Here is a 12,090-nt window from a genome sequence, read left to right as displayed (position 1 = left end):
TTCAGACACTTCTGGGTTCAAACAAAACACAGCTATCTTTGAACCAGGTGATTAATTGCCTCTGGTTAGGCTGGAGTAGGTAGGGTTGCAACGCGGCGTCCCACTTAGTCCCGCAAAATCAAAATTAAGGCAAACTGTAGCATTAGATTTGGAGAAAAAAAATCGTGTCGCATAGTGTTACATGCTTATAACTGTTATCTTTGACAATCATGTTTAGTGTGCCTTGAGTTTAGCCGATCCAAGGATCATATACCCTTTGGGTGAAAAAGCGCTTTGGCCTTCTCCTCGCTCCCCGCGGGTTATGTAGCCCTAGTGCCCAAGCATCCCTCTCTCCTCGCCTCCCTAGTCGTCGTCGTTGGTGCAGGCCGCCAGGCAAAGCCCACGGGGTGTCAGCGGCAGCAGAGGTGCTCCTACGGTCAATGGAGGTTCCGGCAGTGACACATCTTCTCGAGCGGCGGGGTGGTGACGGCGTGGCTCATTGGCGGCGAGCGCACGGTGGTGTCCTCCCGATTTGGGGCTAGGCGTCTTGCCCAGGCAAAACAATGTTGCCTCCGGCTTTTATTGTTTCCTGGTCAAAGAAACAGACTTGAAACCCCTTGTTTACAAGTACTATTCATGTTATATTCGTCATAAAGTTGTTCTTTTTTGTTCTGAAGTCGATGGGAATTATTTCTTGTCCAAACATTTTTATACAAGTACTATTCTTGGATTCAATATATTCACGTCGTGCTAGATATCTTATCTGAAATGAATGGAAACTATATGATTTTAGTTGTCACACTATTTATAAACACAGTGGTTTAGATACGACGATACTCTAGCCAAAAAATTATATACACAAAACTTGCATCAATCAGACATATATGTAGTAGCTCTTTTCAACGGAAGCATGATACAAGCATGTATGCATAGATAGGATATACAGCAAGGGTTTCACTTGGGCTTACAGCGCTAACAGCTACTTCTGGTCTTCAGCGGAGATTATATGGCAAAGTGAAGCGCAAATGCGTCCAGGATGTATGTTCAACCTTAGAGGAACTCTTTGCCGGGCCGCCTCTGAGCTACCTGGCGAGATGATGCACGGTGAAATGAAGAAACTAGGAACTCTTTGCCGGGCCGCCTCTGAGCTACCTGGCGGAGATAATAATGAATCACGGCGGCCTACTCTCCTCTCTTCTTCTCGCCCTCATCCTCATCCTTCTTCCTCGTCCTCGTCCTCGTCCTCGTCCTCGTCAAAGTCTAAGTCGGTCGCACGCGCAAGCCGCACGCGGTCGTTCTACCCCTCCAGTATTTATAGAGAGAAGCTTGAAGGAGAGCAGAGAAGGTTGAAGGAGAGCAGAGAGGTGTTTGTTGGGAGCAGCTACCATAGATGTGTGGCTGAGATAGAATGTGTCATAGAAACAGCTAGCACTGATGTATGGCTGAGATGAAATGTGCCATGGAAACGACTAGCAAGGGTGAAAGGCTCAGATGAAATGTGCCATGGATTGGTGACATGGCATGGCAGCTAGCTAGACAGGATTGGGGCTAAGATGAAATGTGCCATGGATTGGTGACATGGCATGGCAGCTAGCTAGACAGGATTGATGACGGAGTCACCTCTAGCTAGCTAGGCAAAGAGTGACCTTTTATCACTTTTACTGTGCTTTTCTCTCTCATTCAGACACATTTTTATTTCTCATAACAGAATATTTTTACTTTGCAATATACGTATTATATATAGTGCGAGGATGCGTTGCATTTCGGCCACCAGCTTCTGGCCGCGCGCGAGGACTGCAGGTCGGAGTAGTGCCATCAAGGTTGCGCCAAAAAAGGAACCAACAAAGGAATGCATAGCCCAAAGAAAGATCCAACTAACAAACGAATGCAGACGGTACCGTTGACTCGGCGGCGGCCTGCGATCCTTCACTTCCACCAACGGAAGCCTGCCGGCCGGTGAAACTCGACAACACGTGCTTGCCTCGCCTCGCCTCAGGCGCTCTCTCCTCTCCTCTCCTCTCCTCTCCTCGCCAAAGTCCAAAGTCACAAGTCACGCGATAGCCGACGCGCGGCTCTACAACGGTGGTCTAGTATATATAGAAGAAGATGGAGCTTGCAGGTGAGAGACGCTACTATAGAGATTTGAGTTCCCACTTTAATTTGCCACCAGTTATGGGGAGCCATGGATCTCTCGTACGGATGGACGGTTAAGATGTGTATTGACGCGGATCGCCCCAACATGGAACATGGATTTGCCTATTAACTCCTGCTGATGATTCCACTCGGGTGGTTACTACTCCTAACTACAACTGATTCCCAAGCAAAAGCGAAACCTTTGGGATCTCACAAGACCAATAGGGAACCAGGAAACATTCGGTACTTCAACGGGGCCAGCCAATTATTAGGAAACCAAGAAAACGTTTTGTATTTCAACGGGGCCGGACAACCATTAGGAAACCAGAAAAACGTTCCGGGCCTGACTACTAGGAAACCGAAACTAACAGATGGTTCTTTCCAATAAAAACTGCTCAATGTACGGCTAGACATGCACCAGCGAAACGTTTGGGGATCTAGGGACGACCACTAGGAAACCAGGGAACGTTTCCGGCCAGCCAACTATTAGAAAACCAAGAAAGCGTTCCGTATTTCAACGGGGTTGGATAACCATTAGGAAACCAGAAAAACGTTTCGGGCCTGACTACTAGGAAACCGAAAGTAAGAGTTGGTTATTTCCAATGGAAACTGCTTAATGTACAGCTATACGTGCAATTTTCGTTCCTGCTTTGTTTTTCTTCAACAATGAGAATTTGTTTCGATCCCTAAGTTCCTACTGCTGCTTCCGAAGATGTGAATTGAAGAGGATTCGTTTTTTCCCTTTCCTTTAGTTCAATGTGATTGTTTCTTCACATCAGGAGGAGAATTAAAGGTTCAAATTTTTTCCCTTTCCTTTAGTTCGATGTGATTGTTTCTTCACATCAGGAGGAGAATTAAAGGTTCGAGCCAAAACTTGGAGCGTGTTTCCGAGGAATACAAAATGTCACACTTGATATCCTCCATTTAGAGTCAACCTACCCTCCATTTCGTAGTTAGTTAAGTCGCAGCGTGTCTCGTGACTTGTTATTGCTACTTCAACAGACAGCAACTACAACACAACCGAGGAAAACAAGATGTCACACTTGATATCCTCCAATTTGATTCAACTTATCAAAAGTTGGATCAGATTCACAGCAACCACAGCATGTTGAACTGAATGAATTACACGTCCATTAAGTTTACGAATTGATTCAAAGTTCAATAATTAAGAACCAAGACAAAATAACACAACACAACTACCTAGCATGTTAAGCTCGAAATGCCATCAGAGAAACTACATTAGCTCGCCATCATCAAGAATATAGTCTTGGAGAGCTGACAATCAACACACAAACACACAACACACCTAGCTAGCCTGTGTGAACATATCCTCGTTTTAATCCTCTGAAACCCATGCCCACGAGTTGTGAATGCTGGCACAAGCAAACAAATATCGACTGAGCAAAAACATCCATTCTCCTTCACCAAGATATATACCAGGCATTTCAACAGTACAAACAAAACCCACAACCATCATCATCCCAAATTGTCTTCTACGAGCTACTAACAAGAAATAGAGCATAAGTAAGATCCTCAAGATCAAAGTGTCGCTCCAGATGCACAAAAAAGACAACACTTGGCCGGAGAATTCCTTCTTTCGCAGGTCGCGGAAATGCTAGTTGGTCACATGCTCACGACACTCAGTAAGAGGGCCCATTCATCTTGGCTATGATGGGGCCCACCTTCAGGTTGGCTTGGTGCTTGCCGAAGTTGGCAGGTTTGCGCATCACTGCACACAGTTTCAAGCACACAAGGTCAGATCAATGTTTAAATTATAGTAGGAATAGAAGAATGTAGAATAAAGCAGCCAGTTCTACAGGAAACCGCCCTAAAGCAGCAAAAACAAACAAGAAAAAATGGCTAAACTTTTTCAAGGCATGATAATTCTTTCATGTATACAGAGGAAATATTTAAACCATACAGTTACTTTACTACCCTGAATTAGGAAAATCATCTCTGCTAGTAATCTAGCATGAGGATGTCATCAAATTACTTTACTAGCCAGATTGCAAAATTAAATGTACATCACCTGTATAGTATGTTCATGTGTTCATAACATTCAATTAAGCTAATCCACACCTTCCATTACTCACCTCAAATTTGCACTCACATACCCCTTATGACCACTCTACTCTACATCCAGACTTCCGACTTTTCAAAGAGATAACACTTACTCCTAGGCAGACATTTACATACATTAAGCACTTCTTCTCCAACATGAAGACTTGACCAAGAAGGCTAACTATAGCAAGGAATAGTAGCATAAAGAAAACAGGGGATCTTATTGAGTGGCCATAATCTCTGGGTCACTGAATGCTGCTATCAGGTCAGGGTCCTGTTGAACAACAAAAGATGACAGTTAGTTTTATAAAGTATGTTTTCTCCAATCTCCACTACCAAGAGTGGGTTACAAGTGACACATACAACATTGTAAAGTACCATTTCTACTCTTCCCGCAACAGCATCACAGGGCAAAGAAAAAAAAAAGATTGTTTCTCTCAGACAAATGCCTCGTTTTATCCCAATGGTTTACTGGAATGGGCTGCATGGGTCATCTAATCAGTGCTTCATCATCACAGTGAACCACAAACACCATGAGCACCAAAACACAATAGTTTGACGAGGAAACATCTGGAATAGGAAAGCAGTGCTAGTCTATTCTGGGCCATGACATGTACCTGCAACTACAACAGTCTACATCTGGAATAGGAAACATGGCGATCGATTCGATCTTGAACACGACAGTGTATATTGAAACAATGACTTGAACGACAAGATTGCTTGCCACTCTTCATTACTTCATAATCCAGCAACACACTTGGAAGCAAAAGATGCACGGCAATGTGTGCTGAACCAAATAGACAATGGGGGCAGTGATAACCTGATAGGCAAGGGCCTCGGAGAAGAGCAATCAGCAGGAGCCGCGCTGCACTTGATGGATACAACGTAGTCCATTGGCAGCCACCGGAGCGCCTAATCGGTTCATTTCTGGATGTCGTGGATGATATTTGTCATGGCGCATGCTCTTCCGGTAACCCCGCTTCACGCCCTTCAGCTCCTCCTCCTCCGATAAGATTTCAACCTGAAAACAGATACAAGTTTTCAAATCTGCCTAATCATAACAACAAACAAATGGGGAAAACAATTCCATTTCTTATACATTGCGCCTACCCGATGCACTTATGGATGTCGTGGGTGATGTCTGTTACCGCACCTGCTCTTCCCAGTAACCCAGCTTCACACCCTTCAGCTCCTCCTCCTCCGATACGATTTTAACCTGAAAATGTATACAAGTTTTCAAATATGCCTAATCATAAGAACAAATAAATGGAAAAAAAAGAAGCAAATCCATTTCCTTTACACCCACTGCCTATGCATAAGCATAAGCAGCACAAAATCATATAAGAGTATGTTTATGATTAAAACATATTTGGATTAGGAAATAGAACGGTAGTCAATGTATAGGAAGGTATTTGAAATAAAGAAAGAGCAGCTCCATGCATGTACATGAATCAGGGACAGCGTTAAAGCAGAAGCGTGTACATGAATCAGCAAGCTATTATGGTCATAATGAATCATCAGCACCATATGATTGGTGGCGTACATATGCATAACTAAACATTTAAACTTTAGGAGCTACCAAATAATAATCGTTCCACTAACAAGATAAGCAAGGACTCCAGGTACTGAACCTATCTATTAACGCATCAGTCGGACATTTGGTTGATAAAATAGAAGCATGGAAATGGAAATTTTCCTATTCTGCATCATGACATGTTTCTGCCACAGTAGAAGCATCTAAACATATTGTTAGAAAGATTCAATCATGTGCATGTGTGCCGTACCTACACGTCATCTTGGTTGATGCAGACAAGGCAGACCTTGCCACCCCTAGCTCCAAGGCTGAAGCGGTTCTCGCGGGCCTGGAGTGCTGGCCAGCAGCAGCAGATCGTCGAAGCGACCGGCAACAGTAGCTCCGCACCTCCCTGCATCCATCCCTGCGCCGCCGCTGCAAGCTTCTGCACACCTCCAGCCGGAGGACACGGATCCGGTGACATGCCCATGGCATGTCACCGATGAACAGTGCGGTGACATGCACTATGGGTCGTTGGATCAAAAACGAGCGGACCAGATTAAGTACTGTAGCGCGTCACTGTGCCCGTTCCTGTAGCAGGTACACTGTAGCGTGCGTACTGTAGCATATGCACTGTAGCATGTACACTGTAGCATAGTCCTATTCATGTTCATCTGTCCATCGAGTTTGGATCCAACGGCCAAAAACTAGGTGCATGTCACAGTTACTGTTCATTGGTGACATGCTATGGGCATGTCACCGGATCTCAATCCCCAGCCGGAAGGGTTCACTGGACGTGAGAGGCACACTGGCGCCATCTTGCTCCTCCCTGGCCGAAAGAAGGACCACCATGGAGCTCCGCGCCTCCCCTGCCCTTAGCTTGTTTGCCCCGTCCTCGCTCGCTCGCCATGGCTCGGCCCGTCGGCCGGCCACCACATGGACGAACGCGGGCAGGGCTGCCGGACGGCTCGCGCCTCTGTCATGGGTACGGGTCTGGGGAGATTTCGAGGCGGCCACCGGTCCGAGAAGCACACGGTGGCCTCCTTGTCGCAGCGGCGGCGGCGCACCTGGAGGAGCCAGAACGGCAGGGTCTTGCCGGACAGGACCGTCGACGGCCGGAAGCAGCAGGAGGCGGGCTACGCCGACCAGCCTGCCGGGCGAGGTACGAGGTGGGCCTCGAGAAGCGGCGCGATGCTGGCCGAGGTCGTCCTCGACGCCGGCCCGCAGGCCCGGCGCTAGGGGTTCCACCGGCCACCAGGTCGACCCGTGGAGGTCCACGGCTCGAGCTCCGTTGCTCGGCCGGCTACCACCACGAGCGCGAGCATGGCTGGCGACGCATACTCGTCCGTGGGGTGGTTGTCCAGGTAGTAGGGGCGGTGGGTCGGGAGAGGGAGGTTGCGCTGCGAGGCGGAGGGTAGACTAGGAGGCGGCGCGATTGGAGCCCCGCGAAGACGTCGTGCCGGAGCTCAAAGCGATGGGAGAAGCTGCCGCCGCCGGCGCGTCGGTATCTGCCGGGAGGGAGAGGGACGGCGGCGCAGCGATGGGAAGGAGGAGGTCGAGGAGAAATGTGATGTGGGTGGGTGGGTAGCTCACGGGACGGATTGGATTGATTGGAAATTTGGGTGTGGTGAGCTCACGAGACTTTGCGCGTCCCAAAATTGGCCCGAAACCCAAAACTTCAATCTTTGTGGTTAATAATGCCTCTTGCCTCTTGATATTCTTCAATCAATGTGCTTTGCCAAACACTTAAAAAAAATTAAGGTATTACATCCAACTGAGATCAAAATAAAACTACCCAACACGCCCACTTATATTTGATCTAATCTTTCTTCATGGTGACAAAGATAGATTCTACCTTTCAAAGTGTGCAAATAAAATTATAGCTCAAATCACTCCAAGGGTATTCAATATTTCATTGGGCGCGTTGGGTTCAATATTTCATTGGGCGCGTTGGGTTCAACATATCTTCCCAGCGCTTGATGTAAATAATGTGGAGTACTAAGGTTGCAAAATTTATCATTTACGCCGAAAACGAGGGGCCATTTGAAATCCAACCAAAACAGAGTATACGTGAGCAGTTTAATTAAAGTAAATGAAAAAAGTCTGAAGGCGAAAGAGCAAGTCAGCAAGAGGAAACTCGGTTAGATGCAGATGAAGGAAGGAAAACGCTACGAATCCCCCGGACGATCGCGTGCTCCCATCGTCCGGGTCAACACGCGTCTCACGCCACAGGGTTATCCACCCAGTTACGCCACGGCCACGCGCCTCCAATGGGTCCCGCCACCTACACATCAATTTTTTATCCTTTCTCTGTTCGTTCGTTCCTCTTTGCTTTTGTCCTCATCCCGTGGGAGAGGCCCTCTTCACTGCCCGCAGCTGTCGCCACCAAGTGATGCGCCGCCGCCTCCATCGTTTCCCTCCGGCTGGCATGCCCTCTCTCATCCCCATCTTCCCCGCCGTAGCTCTGCTACAGGGGCAGAAGGACATGCTCCATGCGGCGGCCGTCCTTGCTACAAGAGGATGGCGGCCTTGCTACCACGGCGCGACGGCTGTGCTGCCAGGAAATGGCGGCGAGCTTCCCCCGCGGAATTCTTCGTTGCTCTGCTACGTGCGTCGGTCGTCTCTGCTACAAGGGGCGGACGGCCTTGCTCTGTGCGGCGCTCGTCTCTGCTACAAGGGGCGGACGGCCTTGCTCTGTGCGGCGGTCGCAGACGGCTCTGCTACCATGGCACGGAGGTGGTGCTCCGTGCGGCAGCCGGCTCTGCTACCATGGCACGGCGGTGTTGCTCCCTGCGGCGGTCGGCTCTGCTACAAGGGGCAGACGGCTCTGCTACCATGGCACGGAGGCGGTGCTCCGTGCGGTGGCCGGCTCTGCTACCATGGCATTGGCGGTGGTGCTACGAGCGGCCACCGGTGGTGCTGCGAGGGATCGAGGGCGACGCTCCCTCCGGTCGGCGGCAGTGCTGCCAAGCGGGAGGTGGCATGCCGGAAGGAGTTGGATGTCGGTGCTAGATTGCCGCCGGCGGTGAATGGCGTTGCTGCAACGAGCGGGTGGTGGTGCTGCCGTGCAGCCGGCCATGGACGGCGTTGCTGCAACGAGCGGCGAGCTCGGAGCAAACGACGGCAGTGCCTCGACCGACGACGACACCGACCACCGGAGCTTTCTAGCGCGCCGCGGAGAGGCGATGCGGTTTGCTGGGAGTCGTCGGAATTTTCCCTCTTTCGCGGAGACGACGCAGTGCACATGCGTACATCAGGCTGTGTTAGATGTTAGTCAACGGCCAATCCTAACCACATGTACGGACAATCCGACGGTTGCTGATCCGGGGGATCGGGAATTTGATCCCCGGGGGAGGCTCAGCACTTCCCATGAAGGAACGCCCGAGGCGAGCGATGAGTCGCGGTGGACCGCACGTAGTAGCAAAAACCGAGCCAGCTGTGCAGTGCGTGCGAATCCGGGTTTGGTTTGATTTAAATAAAAGACGGGGAGAAACAATAAATTAGGTAGCATCAATTCAAGTGGATTAACGTGTCCGTGCACTTGAAAATGAAGGAAGGAGTGGAGCAAACGAAACAGAGAAGCGATAGAGTTTATCGCTGTGCCCGATGACGTACGACCGAGAGAACCAACCTGTGGTTGGATGGTTAGGAAGAAGCGATCGCACAAAGCATCGTAGTTCAAATCCTGCATTTGACACTTTGGTGTCTCATAAAGGTGGAATATTCTTCAGTGGGAGGCGACGTTCCCGTCGACAGCGAGGCGCCTGTGGTGACTTCGTCAATCTCAAGACCTGCCGGATCGGTTCTTCAACGCAGTCTCTTGGAGGTGCTCATAGGGGTAGGGTGTGCGTGTGTGCGTTCATAGGGGTGAGTGTGTGCGCGTATGTATGAGCGTCTTTGATTGTACTGTGTTTCAAAAAAAATGACGTACGACCGATGGATCGAAGAGTACACACCGATCGAAATACCCACGCGCTCGCGCACACACGGATCGATGGATGATGGACGCGTGATGACGTAGGAGACCCATGGATCGAATACTAGTTGAAATCCCCGCGTTCCGTCGACTATGCGCGGTGCGTTACTGACGGGTGACGGCACGTTATTTCCGTCAACAGCTCATCTCCAGCTGTCAATACGGAAGTGGCTGCGGCTGACAGCGGCCGTCTCTTGTAGCTGACCATAACCTTCCCCTTGGGCCCCGGCATGACCACGTTCCAGTCCGTCTCCGGGAACGGCGACACCATCTTCATCTCAAAGTTCCTCAGCAAGTGGCTCCATATCACCTTGATCTGCATGTACGCGAAAGCCTCGCCGACGCATGCGTGTCGCCCGCCGCCGAACGCCGCGTACGCAAACGCGCCGGCACCGGCCCTGTCGTCCGCGCCTCTACCGGGAACTCCGAACCTACCCGGGTCGTACCGCTCCGGGTCCCCGTAAACGTACGGCAGCTGATGGTGGACAACCAGCGGGCTCGCCACCGTGCTCCCCTCGGGGACCTCGTACTCCTCTCCCTCCCTGGTCCGCACGACGAAGCTCCGGCGCGCGTGGCGCAGCAGCACCATCGCCGGCGGGTGCAGCCGCAGCGTCTCCTTGACGCAGCGGTGGAGGGTCTCCATCTCTTGGAGGACCTCGTAGTCGACGCGGCCCCCGTGCCTCGCCATGATCCGCTGCTGCTCCCGGACGGCGGCGCGCAGGTGCGCGACGTTGTCATCTACGAGGAGGCGTGCCCCGGTCCACGTGCCCGTGCTGGAGCTCGTGTGCTGCCCCGCGAACAGCGCCGAGACCAGCATCCCGACCACCTCCGTCTCCGTCGTGCCGCGGCCGTCCTTGTACCGGGAGTCGATCAGGCACTGCAGCATGTCATCGTCGACGTCGGCGTTTCGGCCGCCGGACTCGGGCATGCATGCTTTGCGGGACCTGACGATGTCGGAGAATATCTCGCCGAGCCTGGCCCGGGCCCTGTCGCGTCTCCGATGCGCCGGGATCGGCAGGTGTGGGAATAAGATGGTGACGAGCCGCATGCCGTCGTTGAGCTCGCGGAGGTGCGTTGCCACCTCGCCCAGCATCTTGGAGCGGACCTCCTCCCCGAACAGGCACCGGCTGGCGACGAGCGTCACCAGGTGCTCTAGCTCCTGCTTCAAGTCAACCGTGCCTGACTGTCCCCATCTCGCAAAGTACTCCTGCGTGAAAGTATTGGATATTTGCATGTCCCAACAGTCAAAATTATTCTAAAAAAAAGGGTGTGTCTATGTCTAAGTTAACTGAGATTTTTTTAAGTCTCAGTCACCTCAAAAAATGCAACTCGATCCAGTTGCACATTTCTGACAGAAAAATGCAATTGCACTTTTTTAACAGAAAAGCGTAACTCAATCACTTTTTTCTTAAGTGACTTAAACTTAAGAAAATCTCAGTTGACTGAGACATAGCAAAACCGAAAAAAAAAACAGTAAAAATTAGGCGAATGAGAATGTGATTTAGCATGGTCTACCTCGACTTCGCGAACCATGAGGCCGGCGTATGTCCTGAGCTTGGCATGCTTCATGGCGTCGCCGAAGAACCGGAACTGCTCGCGCCGAGTGGCGAAATCGACGTCGAAGGCGACGCCGGGGCCGAAGGTCGGGATGGTGAACTGGGAGACCTCGTCCTGGCTGATCTCCGAGTCGAGCCCTTGGTAGAAATGGCTCGACACGTCTGGTCCAACAAGGAAGGTCACCTTGCGATGCAACAATCTCACCATGAACACGCTCCCCATCTCTGCGTGGGCATCGCGGATCACTTGCAGAGGGCCCTTGGCGAGAAGCGCCGGGAGAACCCCTAGGAGGGGAGCCCCTGTGGCCACGGGCGGTGGAGGAAGAGATCGTTGTCTGGTTGTTTGGTAGGCCGTAGTTCGTTGTCGTGCTATCTTTGTCGACACAATCGTGATGAAGACGACTAGCCAAATGATGACACTTGCTAATTCCATGTTTGCAATCCGGCCGGCCAGATAAGATGCGATGGGTGGTAGGTGTGCTGTACAACATGGTAAGGTGGGTGAGTAGACTGTTCGCTTCATCAATCACTTCTTCATAGTATTGCTGTAGTTCATGTACAAAAGGGATTTGCTAGGTAGAAAATTAACTTAGTGCCCAGTTAAATCCTACGTCATGCGATTTGCATCATGATTCGTGCTAGCGATGAGTTGCATCGTAAGTTGCAACTGAGATTTGATGATATCATAAGCTATTTCTCAACCGACTGAGAAATAGTCACACGCAGAATGGATATTTATAATTCTCACAAGAAAACGTTTTGATGATCATGAAGCGTGTTTTTACATTTTTTTCCCATTTTTAGGGTGTTTTCTAATTTTATTAGCTTCCACAGACCCAAACTTTCTGCAATACGTGAATTCTTTGCCAAAA

At 50.4% G+C, this 12,090-nt stretch overlaps 1 protein-coding gene, 1 long non-coding RNA gene and 1 other non-coding gene across 4 annotated transcripts; all 3 read right to left on the bottom strand.

Moving 5' to 3' along the window:
* Positions 1–3,428: 3,428 nt before the first annotated feature.
* On the bottom strand, positions 3,429–6,144 carry LOC127333024 (uncharacterized). Of its 2 annotated transcripts, XR_007870870.1 has the most exons (4): positions 5,958–6,144; positions 5,284–5,389; positions 4,994–5,194; positions 3,429–4,447 (listed from the first exon to the last, which is right to left on the bottom strand). It is a non-coding gene; the product is annotated as an uncharacterized lncRNA (long non-coding RNA). The 2 variants fall into 2 exon arrangements; XR_007870871.1 differs by having other exon boundaries at positions 3,429–5,194.
* Positions 4,606–4,694, bottom strand: LOC127337365 (small nucleolar RNA SNOR75). Its single transcript, XR_007873773.1, has one exon. It is a non-coding gene; the product is annotated as a small nucleolar RNA SNOR75 (small nucleolar RNA).
* A 3,609-nt stretch (positions 6,145–9,753) lies between the features above and the next one.
* On the bottom strand, positions 9,754–11,565 carry LOC139830038 (obtusifoliol 14-alpha demethylase-like). The gene is made up of 2 exons (XM_071825379.1): positions 11,178–11,565; positions 9,754–10,869 (listed from the first exon to the last, which is right to left on the bottom strand). Exons 1-2 carry the CDS (start codon positions 11,439–11,441, stop codon positions 9,754–9,756), a joined length of 1,380 nt encoding a protein of 459 aa, XP_071681480.1. The 5' UTR covers positions 11,442–11,565.
* Positions 11,566–12,090: the final 525 nt, after the last annotated feature.

The sequence above is a fragment of the Lolium perenne genome, chromosome 2 (genome assembly GCF_019359855.2).
Source record: "Lolium perenne isolate Kyuss_39 chromosome 2, Kyuss_2.0, whole genome shotgun sequence".
Lineage (NCBI taxonomy): Eukaryota > Viridiplantae > Streptophyta > Magnoliopsida > Poales > Poaceae > Lolium > Lolium perenne.
This window is presented reverse-complemented; position numbering and strand designations above follow the sequence as displayed.

Bases quoted from the DNA above. Each gene is read 5' to 3' on its own strand.
- LOC139830038 (XM_071825379.1), bottom strand. From the start codon at position 11,441: ATGGGGAGCGTGTTCATGGTGAGATTGTTGCATCGCAAGGTGACCTTC. The intron at 10,870-11,177 runs GTAGACCATGCT...ACTTTCACGCAG, and splicing joins TCATGGTTCGCGAAGTCGAG to GAGTACTTTGCGAGATGGGG.